General features: G+C 52.1%; 1 protein-coding gene across 3 annotated transcripts in view; it reads right to left on the bottom strand.

The window, feature by feature from the left end:
* The window catches only part of ACOT7 (acyl-CoA thioesterase 7), a 135,492-nt gene that overhangs the window by 53,464 nt on the left and 66,427 nt on the right, over positions 1-15,601 (bottom strand). For all 3 annotated transcript variants that reach the window (XM_005544931.4, XM_065530507.1, XM_065530512.1), the window contains exons 5-6: positions 11,035-11,149; positions 1,826-1,912 (exon numbers count right to left, since the gene is read on the bottom strand). In XM_005544931.4, coding sequence (XP_005544988.1) covers positions 1,826-1,912; positions 11,035-11,149 — 202 coding nt within the window. The remainder of the gene's footprint in view (positions 1-1,825; positions 1,913-11,034; positions 11,150-15,601) is intronic.

Genomic DNA, 15,601 nt, shown 5'->3' with positions numbered 1-15,601 from the left:
CCATTTGAGCTGGGTTTTGAAGGATAAATAGGAGTCTTCTGAACGGAGAAGAAAGGGGAACTTGGTGTTCCAGGCAATTAGAAATGACAGCATTGGCTGGGCGCAGTGGCTCATGCCTGTAATCCCACCATTTTGGGAGGCTGTGGTGGGTGGATCACAAAGTCAGGAGATCAAGACCATCCTGGCTAACAGGGTGAAACCCTGTCTCTACCAAAAATACAAAAAATTAGCCAGGCATGGTGGCAGCCACCTGTAGTCCCAGCTACACGGGAGGCTGAGGCAGGAGAATGGCATGAACCCAGGAGGTGGAGCTTGCAGTGAGCCAAGATTGCGCCACTGCCCTCCAGCCTGGGCGACAGAGCAAGACTCCGTCTCCAAAAAAAAATAAAAATAAAAATAAATGACAGCATTGTGCAAAAGTGCCTGTTATGCCTCGGGACAGATGAATAGCTCAGTATAACCAGAACAGCTGTGCCCAACCTTCATTAACCACACAGCACCTTCACAACTTCTGCTCTTACTGATACTACTTCACTATGATCTTATCTCCTTGATGCTTTTCTTCAACCGACTTGTTTTTAAAAGTTTACTTTGGTCTTCTTCAAAATTACAGTAGCCATGAAATTATGGGTTTGATATGCTATCTACATTTTCTTTAAATCATGAAAAATAATTACACATTATTAAAGTAAAAAGTGTCCGTCTGTGAACCTAGAGCTAAATCCTCTTGCGTTCCAGCTATGTTTCCCAAACTCTGGGAAGCTGAGCAAGGAACTTTAAGGCCTGTGTTGCTTGAGAAGAGATCTGCACTTACTGGGAAAAAATAAATGCAAACATTAGAGGAAATACATTATTAACGAGTCACTGCCAGTGAGTCACAATGCTAGTCTCTGGGGACATCAGTGCCCTGGCAAGGCCCTGACCTGACCCTCAGCAGGCATTAAACATCTCACAACTAGAAGATCCCGAGGCTGCATGTGACCCTCCCCAGGGACGCAGTCATCCGTTTAACTTTTATCACCAATTTGAAAAACAGGCGCCAGTGTCTTTCTTTCTTTCTTTCTTTTTTTTTTTTTTTGAGATGGCATCTCACTCTGTCGCTCAGGCTGGAGTGCAGTGGTGTGATCTTGGCTCACTGCAACCTCCGCCTCCCAGGTTCAGGTGATTGTCCTGCCTCAGCCTCCTAAGTAGCTGGGACTACAGGCACACGCCACCACGCCTGGCTAATTTTTGTATTTCTAGTAGAGATGGGTTTTGCCATGTTGGCCAGGCTGGCCTCGAACTCCTGACCTCAGGTGATCCACCCATCTTGGTCTCCCAAAGTGCTGGGATTACAGGCGTGAGCAACTGCGCCCCACCCGCCAGCGTATTTCTGTGATTTATCGTTCAACCTTTTTTTTTGAGATAGGGTCTCATTCTGTAGCCCAGGCTGAAGTGTAGTGGCACGATCACGGCTCACTGCAACTTCGACCTGCTGGGCTCAAGCGATCCTCCCACCTCAGCCTCCCAGTAGCTGGGATCATAGGCACAGGCCACCACTCCTGGCTTATTATTTATTTTTTTGTAGAGATGGGGGTCTCCCTATGTTGCCCAAGCTAGTCTTGAACTCCTAAGCTCAGGCAATCCTCCTGCCTCCATCTCCCAAAGTGCTGGGATTACAGCCATGTGCCACTGCGCCTGGCCTATTGTGCAACTTCTTGAAAATCTAAATTTATACTTCACCAAACACAAGAGCCTCAACTGTATCAGACAGCAGCATGGCTCCCAGAGGAGCAACAACGAGCCAAGGGACAGGAATGGAGTGACCAGGGCACTTCCTTCTTACCTCCGTGCACAAAGCCGTGCAGGGTGCAGTCTGAAGGCCCCACCAGGTGGATCAAGCTGGACTGGCTGTAGCTGACAGTGTTCGGCTCTGGAATTGCAAAGGAAAGAGATTAGTTATGGGGTAGACTGATTCCCACAGCTGAATGGTCTGACAATGCCGAAACCACCCTGAGGTCTGCATAGTCAGCGAAGGCGTCCAAAGGCAGTTCAGCTATGATTTCTCTTAAGGAAACCCATGGTCTCCAAACAGGCTACAGTTGGTGAAGGAGAGGTTTTCAAGGATTCATGACCCATTCTGTTAGTGGGCCATGACGAGACTCTCTGGGGCCATCAGTGCCCTGCAAGGCCCTGCCCAGGGGTAGCCACGAAACACCTCAAAGCTGTGAGTCCCAGGGCTCTGTGTGACCCTCTACCGGGCTCTAGTTAACCATCTGACTTGCATTTCCTACCAGAAGTGCCACAGTGTTTCTGTAATTTCCTCCACCGGCCTGAGAACACACAGCTGCCCAGGGTACAAGCTCTTCCCTCCGGCCAGCCCCCAACCCCATTCACTACTCTATCACCTCACTCTTGCAAGAGCCCCAAATACTTTGGAGGAGCTTCAGTCACCCAACACTGCACTGCTCCTGAAATATCTTTAAGAAGCTGCACTTAAGAAAAAAAGCAGATGAAATATAATGCCCAGTCTCTAGAAGGTAGACCTTTCTTTTTTCTTGAGACAAAGCCTCGCTCTATCGACTAGGTTGAAGTGCAGTGGCGCAATCTCAGCTCACTGAAGCCTCCGCCTCCTGGGTCCAAACAATTCTTGTGCCTCAGCCTCCCGAGTAGCTGGGATTACAGGCACCCGCCACCACGCCCAGCTAGTTTTTGTATTTTCAGTAGAGACAGGGTTTCACCATGTTGGCCAGGCTGGTCTCGAACTCCTGACCTCAAGTGATCCGCCCGCCTCAGCCTCCCAAAGTGTTAGGATTACAGGCGTGAGCCACTGCGCCCAGCCCAATATATAATTTTTTTAAAAGCCAGTTATCCTTATTATTCTCTCTGTCTAACAAGAGAAAATGGAATTATCGTGAGCTCTTCGGATTCATAGCTGTCAGCTGTCCAGCTTTGACCGTGGAGGGACTATGTGGCCATATGGCTGTCCATTTTTAGGGTTTATGACAAAATTAGCCCTGCCTCAGACAAGTTCGAATGCCTGCCTCATCCCTGGCCCTTGGGCTGAAAACAGTGTTCACTTCCAAGCCTGGTGCAGCCCTTCCAGTGCAGATGGGGTCCTGGCAGGTCACCCAGCCCCTGGCTTCTGGGTTGGGATCCACCCTTCTGGGGTCAGGAAGTGCTCTGGCCAACCCCCAGGAAGATCCGCCCTGAGTCATCCACAAGGGTGCAAGGGCTGGTGAACATGGCCAGGCCAGGGGCTCGGCCCTGGGTCTGAAGCTCCTTCCACTTGATGTCTCTGGCCCTCTGGCCAGGCCCATAGTCCTGCTCCCGTAAGCAGTAGCTTGGGGGCTGAGGGCATGGGGGAAGCATGAGAGGATGGGGGAGGAAGGGAGGTTCTGGAGTTGGACTGCCTGGGTTTCAATCCCAGTTCTGCTGCCTTCGTGGGAACTTAACCTCCCTGTGCCTCAGTTTCCTCAGCTGGAACCAGAGATGGTGAAAGTGAAACTATCGGGTTGTGAAGATGACGTAAACACCTAACACACACGAAGCCCTGTAAACGGCTTGTCACACAGGACGGGATCCGAAAAGGAGAGTTTTGTGTTTACGGCTATGTAAACCTCGCCCACTGCTGTCCTGGGCGCCTGGTTCTGGCTCCTCACATCATTTTGAAACTGCAGGTTCACAGATGAGGCACTGTCAGTCAAGATCATAGTCACTGCTGCAGCAGATAAACCCTAAAACCCTAGTGGGTCACACAGTGAGGCTGATTTCTTGCTTAGGTAAAGTCCAAATCAGGCTTTCCTAGTGGGGTAGATTTCATCCAAACGGTGAAGATGTGGGGATCCAGGCCCCTCTGGTCCGGTAGCTCCATTACCCTTAATGGGTAGCTTTGAAGGTTACCTTGGAAGGGGACAGAGTTGGGGGAGGCTCACACACCTGAGGTTTCAATGGGTCAGGCCTGGAAGCAGCATTTCACTCTGCTCACACTCCAGACATGAGTGGTATTGTCACACCCGCTGCAGAGGAGGCAAGGCAACGTGGCCCTGCTGTGTGTGGAGACAGGCTTGGTCATCTCTGTTTGGTTCTGCCCCTCCAGTCACCAGATCCCTGTTGTATTCTTTGCACACGTAGAGCACCTCACCCTCAAGGACGACCACCTGAAACCCGATCCAGCCTCTGAGCTCACCTCAGAGCACAGCGGCTGGTCACATGTATGTAGTCTTCTCCATCGTGTTTAGATGCAATTTTTCATGTTCCTCCAGCCAATGAACTAAGAAAATGAGTTACCTGCACCTGCACCCTTTATACAGCAGCAGAAGAGCACACTCATTCAGCAAAGAAAAGAACACAGGAGCTACCCAGGAGCCCCTGGCCCAAGCAGAGATGACTCCTGCTAGGGTCTGAGCTATGGCCATGGAGAAGGGTCTTTGGTTAGACCCTGATTCCACTCTTGGGGAGGAACTACATGGTCCTTGGTTCAGCCTCCTGGAAGGTTCTTCCCTGTTCGTTATCCACCATGGCCTCATTCAAGCGGGCACTGGGAAATAGGGCCCACAGCCCACCTCCTGCTCATCTAGGTTTGGGGAGGTTACTTTCAAGTTTAAACAGTCAAAAGCTTTTTTCCAGTTCAGGCAAGTTCAGTTTCCTCGTAAACTTAGTAGGCATCTGATTTGTCTGTCTCCAGTCAGTTCCATGTGATAGGAACCACACCCAACATTCTTTCCAAGTGTCATGCTCAACCCTGGTATATTTTGTTACTTTTCCATCCCACTCCACTGCCTTTCTCACTCTCTCAAGACACACGTTGGTGGGTAAACCACACTTTAATCTGATTTTTGACACAAGGCTGAGTCTTTTTTTTTTTTTGAGACAGAGTCTCGCTCTGTCGCCCAGGCTGGAGTGCAGTGGTACAATCTCGGCTCACTGCAAGCTCCGCCTCCCGGGTTCACGCCATTCTCCTGACTCAGCCTCCTGAGTAGCTGGGACTACAGGCACTCACCATTGTGCCCGGTTAATTTTTCGTATTTTTAGTAGAGACGGGCGGGTTTTCACCTCGGTCTTAATCTCCTGACCTCGTGATGCGCCCACCTTGGCCTCCCAAAGTGCTGGGGTTACAGGCGTGAGCCACTGCACCCGGCCAAGTTTGAGTCTTTTTTTTTTTTTTTTTTTTTTTTTTTTTTGAGACGGAGTCTCGCTGTGTCTCCCAGGCTGGAGTGCAGTGGCGCGATCTCGGCTCACTGCAAGCTCCGCCTCCCGGGTTCACACCATTCTCCCGCCTCAGCCTCCCAAGTAGCTGAGACTACAGGCGCCCGCCACCACGCCCGGCTAGATTTTTTTTTTTTGTATTTTTAGTAGAGACGGGGTTTCACCATGTTAGCCAGGATAGTCTCGATCTCCTGACCTCGTGATCCACCCGCCTCGGCCTCCCAAAGTGCTGGGATTACAGGCTTGAGCCACCGCGCCCGGCCTAAGTTTGAGTCTTAATGGGCTTTTGATTTCAGTCTCCTTCTGTTCCCAGGTCAATAAACAATAGGCCTTTCCAGTCCTTTCATGCTGCCAATTTCTGGCCTCTTCTCGGAGCCCCGCTCCTCATGGTATCATGGGTTTCAGGGTGTGCTAAATTCCCCTGAGGCCCAAGGTGCCCTCGGCAATTGCAGGCTGATTCTGGACACCCCCAGATCCTGGCAGGTCCACGCTGAAGCGGCAGGTGGGAGAACAGGCATCCCCTCCCTTGGGCCAAGCCACAGGTGGTGGGAACTGGCTGAGATGCAGGGACGTCGGGGCCTCCAGGGCCTCCTTCCCAGGAGCCTGGGCGCGTGGAGGAGTCTGTTGGTTGGCTTTGAGATGGCACCCCTGCACGCCAGCTCCCAGAGGGGCCCAGATGCAAGGACCTCTTGACACATATCCAGGAGGGTGGGCTGGGTGGGGAGGTCCCCAGAATGTGGCTTCTTGGGAGGAGTTCCTCTACTCTGCTTCTGGCTCCATGACAGGCTACTTCTCCTACACACCCTGGCATGAGGGCAAGCCCAGGGCAGGAATGAGGAAACTCACATGGCAGCTAACGGTGACCAGGAGAGAAGGCAGGGGAGCCAGTTTGAAATTCTGCGTGTGGAGTACCTGTGTGCTGGGGCTGCTGTAAAAGAGTGCCCACCAAACGCTGGGGCCTTAAACAGCAGAAATTCGTCTCAGCCCTGGAGGCTGGAAGTCCCAGGTCAAGGTGTCAGCAGGCTGGCTCTTCCTGAGGCCTCTCTGCTGGGCTTGTAGATGCCGCCTTCCCCCATGTCCTCACAGGGTTGTTCCTCTGTGTGTGTCTGTCCTAACCTCCTTTCTTGTAAAGACACCAGCCTACCCTAATGACCTGATTTTAACTTAATTACTTCTTTAAAGACCCTTTCTCTACATTCAGTGACATTCTGAGGCACTCAGGGTCAGGACCTCAACATATGATTTGTGGTGACACAATTTAGCAACCGTGACCCACAGGCACATCAAAGCCTTGGAAATGACACTGGGGCTGGGCACAGTGACTCGTGCCTGTAATCCCAGCACTTTGGGAGGCTGAGGGGGGTGGATCACCTGAGGTCAGGAGTTTGAGACCAGCCTGGCCAACATGGCGAAACCCCTCTCTACCAAAAATACAAAAATTAGCCAGGCGTGGTGGCAGGTGCCTGTAGTCTCAGCTACTTGGGAGGCTGAGGCAGGAGAATCACTTGAACCAGGGAGGTGAAGTTTGCAGTGAGCTGAGATTGTGCCATTCCTCTCCAACCTGGGCAACAAGAGCAAAACTCTGTCTCAAAAGAGAAGAGAAGAGAAGAGAAGAGAAGAGAAGAGAAGGAAAAGAAAAGAAGTGACACTGGACACTTATGAGACCCCAGGTATCAACTTCTGGGTCAGGACCACCCTTCATCCCACCAGCTTTTTTGGCTGCTGAGAAACATTACTTGCCTAAGGCCAGACCTAGAAAGGACCTGTCTTCACCTGAAATGAGTCCCAGTCATTTCGTGGCCCAGTGGGCTGGCGTGTTCAACAGCCTGGGGCTTGTTAGGTAGGAATGAGCTACCCTTTCTGACTGCCAGCTGTCCTGGGCAGGGAACAGATGTCTTGTCCCTGACCAGAAGGCCTTGGGGGCAGAGGGTGGGTATGCACGCCAGGCTAGTTTACACAGGTGTCTGCCCAGGAGATCCTGTGTGGGTTTTATCTTTATCCAGTGAGAAAAAGCAGTGTTGAGAAAGGTCTGACTTCTGGACGGGCATGGTGGCTCACGCCTGTAATCCCAACACTCTGGGAGGCTAAGGCAGGCGGATCGCCTGAGGCCAGGAGTTCGAGACCAGCTTGGCCATGATGGCGAAACCCTTTCTCTACAAAAAATACAAAAATTAGCTGGGTGTGGTGGCACATGCTCGTAATCCCAGCTACTCGGGAGGCTGAGGTACCAGAACTGCTTGAACCCGGGAGGTGGAGGTTGCAGTGAGCCGAGATCGCACCATTGCACTCCAGCCTGGTCAAGAGAGTGAGACTCTGTCTCAAAAAAAAAAAAATGTATATGGACAAATTATAGGTGTATATATTGGACAAAGAGTTTTTTAAGGAACTCTTAGACTCTGAGATACCTGAAAGACGAGGCCGCCCCTGTGGAGGTTGCTAGGCTAACAGTCTGCACTCTGGCTTTAGGGTGAGGTCTGGGATGTGGGATGGACGGGGCTGGGAGGAGGCAAGTCAAAGGCCAAGACGGTCTCTCCAGGGCAGAGAGGGAAGGTCCTTCCACAGGATGGGACAGCATGTGTCACACCTGTTAGAAAGACCCCAGTGCCAAGCACATACGCACACTCTTCTCCCCGAGCTGCTGCTCCCCATTGACCCGGACACCCCTGCCAAACCCAACTCAGGCTAAGCCACCATACAGGAGATCAGGCTGGTCTCAGATGAGCCCATCCCTGGGCTCCCGAGGGCACCGGGAAGCCCTGCCACAGAGATGCCGGCTCTACTAGGAAACTGGAGTCAAAGATGCAGATGTTCAGAAATGCTCAAGAAAGAATGGACATGGGACTTCCTATGAAACGTTTAAAAACCATCTCTAATCCAATCATCTGAGGAAGATGCATTTTTATAAAACAAAAAAGTAAAAATAAAAGCACATACAAATCAGGAAATCTTGAGATTTAGGAGGCCCATTGTGATAGTGAACAATACATTCTGAAAAATATCGCATGCAGATTTACAGTCAATCGGAGGCCGGCAAACCGAAGAGAATCCCACAAGTAAAGGAATTTAAACTGATTGAAAACCTCGAGTAATTTTAGTGTCCCTGAGGGTCAGTTAAAGGCTGGGCTTCTCAAAGCCACGGTGAGCCCAGCAGTGCTACCCACTCCCCCCGGGGTCTGGCACCCACCCCAAGCTCTCTCCAGAAACCACTCATGAAAAGGTAGGCCCAGGCAGCCCCCATGTTCCACCCAACCCTCTCCTCCATGACCCCTTTGTGTTAGGCTAGACATAGCCTCTTCTTGTCTCTTACAAGGGCACTGATCACTGGATCTGGGGCCCACCTACGTAACCCAGATGATCTCATCTCAAGATCCTTAATTTAACTATATCTGCAAAGACCCATTCTCCATATAAGGTCCCATTCACAGGCTCTAGGAATTTGAATGTGGACATATCTTCTGGCCCTGGGCACTGTGTTGGTACCTTTCCTAAGACACCTCCCCTTGCTCCCATCCCATCACATTTCTTGGGGCCTGTGTCTGACCTGACTGCTGGGCTGCCCTCCCAAAAGCACACACTGTCTGCCCCAGCACGTGCCTCCAGGCCTGTCTGGTGTATGGCTGTGTTGATAAACTCACTGTCTATTTAAATTTTATTTTTAAAAGATATCTCGGCTGGGCGCGGTGGCTCACACCTGTAATCCCAGCACTTTGGGAGGCCGAGGCGGGTGGATCACGAACGAGGTCAGGAGATTGAGACCATCTTGGCTAACATGGTGAAACCCCGTCTCTACTAAAAATACAAAAAATTAGCCGGGCATGGTGGTGGGCGCCTGTAGTCCCAGCTACTCGGGAGGCTGAGGCAGGAGAATGGCGTGAACCTGGGAGGCGGAGCTTGCCATGAGCTGAGATCGCGCCACTGCACTCCAGCCTGGGCGACAGAGCGAGATTCTGTCTCAAAAAAAAAAAAAAAAAAAAAAAAAAAAGATATATCTTCACTTGGATTTCATCAAAGCAGCACCATTCTTTCTATTAATACCGATGGATTAATTTTTTTCTTTCTTTCTCCCTTCCTTTCACCTTCCTTTCCCCTCCCTCTTTTCTTTTCTTTTCTGTGTTTGTTAAAAAGCAGACGTGAAAACAGAAGAAACCTACAGTGGTTTCCCCAACAGGAAAGAAACCGACCTACCCAGTCCCACTGGCATAAGGTGACAACCAGTCCGCTTTTGGCAAGTTGAGGCTGGAGCACAGACTGGATCACAGACACAAACGTGAGACTAAAGACACACAAACTCCTGTTCAAGCCTCAAGTTGACCCACCCAGGAAACAAGCACACGCCTGCTGCACGCCAGCAGCCAAGCCCGGAAAGCTATGCTCTAATCTGTGCGCCCACTGGATGTTCATCAGTCCCCCTTGGTGCTTATGTGGACCAAGCAAGGGAGGTGAGCGGCCATAACAATGCCCCGAGTCTGGGTTAGCAGGTGCCAGGGCGCCTCTCGGCAGGGATAGGAGCAGGTGGACCCCAGAGTGGAGCCCACGTCACAGGTATATACAAGGGGAAAAGAGATTACTTGATGCAGGTCCTCCACCGCTGCTGAGGGTGGAGGCAAAATGTTGAAACACCCACCATGGCCAGGGTCTCCCAAGGCATGGTGGGGGCAGCAAACCCTCCCCAGGCTGCAGTCCCGCGTGAGGACGGCTGTGGAACCCAGCACAGAGCGCGAATGTGCCATGAGCCCAGGCCATTGCAGGGAGGCAGAGCAGCACACAGCGCATCCTACAGGGAATTCTCCTGCCACTATTAGAACGTGACCGCCATGTGTGCAGTAGGGAGAGGGGTAATGCTCATTGCCTGCCCCCCAGGGCTCACCCTGTTCCTAGGGGGACAGACGCTCCCCTAGGCCCCCTGTCCTGAATTATCTCTAGGAACTCGGGGATTTCTCTGGTAGAAAGTCCTTGCTTGGGGCAAAACATCTCATCGTGCCTTCGTTTACATTTTGGATGAACATTTTGTTAAAGCCAGAGCACCCTGACATGAGAGCAAGAGGATGGACGGCAGAAGGGACCAACACCACAGGGAAGCTGGGCATGCTACAGACCCCAGTGCCTGCCTGGCAGAGCCACTCCTCCAATCAATGTCTGAACAGTGGGGCCGGGAAGACATGGCGCTTGAACAGCTGCTGCCATTTTTTTCTTTTTTGGATGAGTTGGAAATCCCATCAAGAACAAGCCACTTGGCCAGGTGTGGCGGTTCACACCTGTAATCCCAGCACTTGGGAGGCCAAGGCAGGCTCATCACTTGAGATCAGGAATTAGAGACCAGCCTGGTCAACTTGGTGAAACCCCATCTCTACTAAAAATACAAAAATTAGTCAGGCATGGTGGCATGTGCCTGTAACTGTAATACCAGCTACTTGGGAGGCTGAGGCTGCAATGAGCCGAGATTGTGCCACTGCACTCCAGCTTGTGTGACACAGAGAAACTCCAGCTCGGAAAAAAAAAAGAATAAGCCACTGAGCGAACATAAGGAAAAGATACAACAAAAATAAATTCCTCATGAACAGGTGCACACCGCCTGCCTGGCAATGGAGGCCCCACGCACAGTGCCCTCCTGGGACTGGCTGAGTCGCTCAGGTCGCCTTCCAGCTGTGTGACTGGAGGGGTCTACACGGCTCAGGGCAGGGCTGGGAGACAGCCCTCCCTGGGGACCCCAGAGAAACTGGTTCCAGGAGAGTATGCTCAGTGCTGGGGGAACCTCAAGCAGGAGGCTCATGTAGGCCCAGCCAGCTCCTGCCTCCTATGCATCCCCAGTGAGGAGCGGCACCTGTTGCTGGTGTCCGCGTCTCTTACCTGGGTTGAGGACTGGCTGGACGATGTCCCCGTTCCTCCACTTGGTCTCCATGCGCTCCAGCTTCTGGGCTTCATACCGCTTCCGGCCCTCCTCCTCCTGCTCCTGCCGAGAATACTGCGGGAAACCACAGACAGGTCAGGCCCAGGCTGGACACGGCCTCCTCTCCTCTACAGGCAGCCACGACCCCAGGCCCCTTATGTCACATAGCCTTGTATAACTGGGACTATCTTTCTTTCTGTTTGTGTGTGCTTAATATAAGTAATAAGAATACAGAAAGAGTGAAATCCCACGTGGCTCCACTCCCCAGAGAACCTGGGTCAAATGTTTGGTTTAGATCCTTCCTGGAATTGCTTTTATGCCTACAAATATATAAAAAGCTCTGTGGTGCTGTATGTGGAGCTTAAAAGCAACTGTGTATCTATTTAACATAATTTTTGTGACTATGTGGGCACTTAGCTTGTTCCCAATTTTTCTTTTCTTTTTTCTTTTCTTTTTTTTTTTTTGAGATGGATTCTTGCTCTGTCCCAGGCTGAAGTGCAGTGGTGCGATCTCAGCTCACTGCAACCTCTGCCTCCTGGGTTCAAGTGATTCTCCTGCCTCAGCCTCCCCAGTAGCTGGGACTACAGGCGCCTGCCACCACACTCAGCTAATTTTTGTATTTTTAGCAGAGACGGGGTTTCACCATGTTGGCCAGGCTGATCTCTTGACCTTGTGATCCACCTGCCTCAGCCACCCAAAGTGTTGGGATTACAGGCGTGAGCCACTGCGCCCACTATTAAAACCATACTGATTCTAGGTTACCTAAAATCATTTTGCACTGTCCCATTCCTTCCTAGGATTCATTCCAGAATAAAGGGATCCTCAAAAAGGCCCCACCTACTCTCCCAGGGCCATGACAGAGCAGGAGCTGTGTGTGTCCCTGCTGACCCTTGGCCAATCGAACAGGCTGTATATTAGTAGAGAACAGGCAGTCAAAGATGGAACCATCCCCCCGAGGCTCTCTGAATGGATCATAGGGGTTTTTGACCCCGGAAGTTAAAAATAAATGTGAATATAAGACTCAGCACAGGCCAGGCATGGTGGCTCGCGCCTGTAATCCCAGCAATTTGGGAGGCTGAGGCGGGTGGATCACTTGAGGTCAGGAGTTTGAGACTCCTGGCCACATGGTGAAACCCTGTCTCTACTAAAAATACCAAAATTAGCCAGGTATGGTGGTGGGCACCTGTAGTCTTAGCTACTCGGGAGGCTGAGGCAAGGGAATCGCTTGAACCCGGGGGGTGGAGGTTGCAGCCAGCCAAGATCGCGCCACTGCACCCCAGCCTGGGTGACAGAGCGAGACTCCGTCTAAAAAGATAAAATAAAATAAAAAATACTAACTCTCAGCACAAAAACCAAAGCTCCTGAGTCCCAGGACACAACAGGGGATATTGCATTTCTTGGACATAACAGACGGTTCACTCACTGCCCTCCTGTGCACAGTGGAGGGGACACACCACACTCCCTCCCCATGGGACCTCAGAGGGGTCCTCAGGGCCTGTGTGCTGGCCCCAGGCCGGTTCCAGACCCTCTGCCTGCTCCATCCCCCAGGACCTTCTCCCTCCCTGACAGCCTAGCCAGGGGCCAACTACCACCTGGCTGTTCTGATTAACCTCAACTTCTGCTCTCACCGTTCACTCACCCAACCATTCCAACTGAGCCTGTGGGGAAGCCACAGAACCCAGGGCCCCTCTGGGCCCCTCCCGGCCGCCTGTTGAAGCCCCTCTGACCTAAGCAAGTTCACTTCAGATGGCTGTGTTAGGCCTTCTTTCGAAAGTCAGTTTTAAACATCTCGATAATTCCTGCTCATGGCTCAGCTCCAAAACTGTGCAGGGCCTGAGCACCATTCACCATTCCTCGGCTTAATTATCCATCATCTTCAGTTGAGAACCCATCTTCAAAAGAGGCTGGGAAGGGAGCTGAAGGGTTTGTTCAAAAGAAGCAAACCGTGGGGAGTGTTTTAAGTTGCAGTGGATAATTCAACCTTTTCCTCCATAAATAAATCACGTCCTAATGTTCCACCAGCCAAGTCATGACTGTGAGAGGAGAGTCTGTGCTGTGTGTCGACCTAGCAACATTGGTGGGTGAACTTCAGCATCCTCAAGAAATGCCTTTTAAAGGGAACTTTTTTTAAAGGAGCCACCCCCTGGTCTAATACATCCTTGTGGCATCCAGTACATTTGTCTGGGCTTGGCGGGCACACAGGGAAATGATGGGGCCCGGTCCTGGACACAAGCCACGAGGAGAAGCCAGGCCTACTCCCCAACGCTGCCTTTCCATCTGGGAACAAAACCGCTGGAACATTTTAATGATGGCTGGCACCTAATTCTCACCCCCGAGGGCTCATCAAACCCAACTGATCTGAAGCAGCAGACAGCGTGGCCCAAATGTCTGAGAGACAGGCTGTGAACCTCTTCGCTCAAGCACGTATTCAGACATTTGAAAAAAACCAAAGCATCCACCCCCGACGGCCACTCAGCATGTCCAGGGCTGCGGTTGCCCCTCCGGTCATCCTGGGCCCCTCAGGCCCATCACAGGGACACCGAAGTTCCATGCTCACTGGGAAAGCTGCAGGCAGGCTGGGGAGGAAGGTGGAACAAAGAAAAGATGTCCTGCACTGGACGACTGTGCACACGGCCAGCAGCTGGGTTCCTCCAGGGAGATGCACACATCCAGGAAACCAGAGCGTGTGTGTGTGCGCGCATGCGTGTTCAAGATATCTACATGCATACGTATGTGCCATCTCTATCTGTATGTGTATACATATTATATATATCTGCATATCTACAGATACAGGGATGTACATTTTCCTAAACCTGGGATGGCTGTAGAAAGGTCCGCAGGAGCATGCTCATGGAATATAAGACAGCCCTGTGGCCAGGCCACCAGCAGATAAGCATGTGCTCACCGGAGCCAGGGAACGAAGCTGCACTTTCCGGGACTCCGAAACAGGCCTCTGGCTGGGCCCACTAGTGAAAAACAGGAGACCCAGATTCCAAATCAGCGGGAGGTTTATACTACGTGGGCCTAGCATGTGTTGGGGGGAAGACAGTGCAAATAGCTCTGAGCAGCAGCTGCAGCTGCGAACTGTGCAGCCTCTCCCATCTGCCGCTCTGGCTGCCTCGGCTCCGCGGAACGGTTCCCACAACTCCTTGACAAGGCCAAGTTGATATTTATGTCTCATCAAACCCACCATACAAAGGAAATGAAAAAGCAACCGGGAGCTCCTCCAGGATGTGGGAGGGAGGGAGCTAATTACTGGGCAAGGAGAGGCGAGGCTAAGAGGGGCCACGCTGAAAGCGCCCTGTCCCTGCGCTGAGGGGACGGGAGCCAGGGGAGTCTGAAGCTACCCGTCCCCTCCACTGGCCAAAACCCAACAGCTCTCGGTGCATCGATCCCAAGCGACAAGGCAGCAAAAGCGACTGTGTTCAGGTCCAGACCCGCCCCTCGGTATCACCCACCTGAGATGTACCATGAGATGCTAAAGCCAGGCATGGGGCCTGGGAGAGATTTCAGAACTGGATAGCATCTGAAAATTAAATCCGTTAAATGCTATGTCTCAATATTTACATGTGATGTAGCTCACTGAACACCAAGGGCTTAGAGAAAAGAATAAATGTGGGGGTGGGTGTGCTTGCAATTCTGTGGAGAACAGTCAGGAGCCCCCAACTGACCCCTGCTCCTTAGGTCTTCAATCACCCCGAGTTAGCACTGCCTGAAAATAACCACAACTTCCATCTCAGCCAAGAAGCAGGGAGAGAGGATAACAGCCCCACGAAGAACAAGAGACGGGGGAGGGTGTTGAACCGAGGGCTGCTGCACTGGGTTGAACAGTGTCCCTCAAAATGTATATCCACCTGAAACCTCAAAATGCAAACACTTCCAAAAACCGGGTCTTTGTAGTTGTAAATAGTTAGAATGAGGTCACAGCGGAATGGGACAGGCCCTAAGCCCAGTGACCCGTGCTCTTGTAAGCAGGCCGTGCGAAGATGGAGGCAGAAGCTTCAGGGACGCAGCCTCAGCCAAGGGACGCCTGGAGCCACGCGGCGCTGGAGAGACCAGGAGGGATCCTCGCCTGGGGCCAATGGAGGGCGCGGGCCCCTGCCCACACCTTTGGACTTCTGGCCTCCAGAACTGTGACAGAATCAACTTCTATTGTTTGAGAGCTACCGAGTCAGTGGCACTTGGTCACAGCAGCCCCAGGACACTGACTCAGGCGGGAGCGTGAGACTTCGGACTCCACACCCTGACCCTGAGCCCCCGCCTGCTGGCCAGATTCTGGCATGCTGCCATCCTGCTCTCATAAAACCAAAGCTGTGGCCGGGCGCGGTGGCTCACGCCTGTAATCCCAGCACTTTGGGAGGCCGAGGCGGGTGGATCACAAGGCCAGGAGATCAAGTCCATCCTGGCTAACACAGTGAAACCCCATCGCTACTAAAAATATAAAAAATTAGCCGGGCATGGTGGTGGGTGCCTGTAGTCCCAGCTACCGGGGAGGCTGAGGCAGGAGAATGGCGTGGACCCAGGAGG

This window comes from Macaca fascicularis, chromosome 1, assembly GCF_037993035.2.
Source record: "Macaca fascicularis isolate 582-1 chromosome 1, T2T-MFA8v1.1".
NCBI classification, from domain to species: Eukaryota; Metazoa; Chordata; class Mammalia; order Primates; family Cercopithecidae; genus Macaca; species Macaca fascicularis.
The sequence above is the reverse complement of the archived record's forward strand: the minus strand, read 5'-3'. Positions and strand labels throughout refer to the sequence as shown.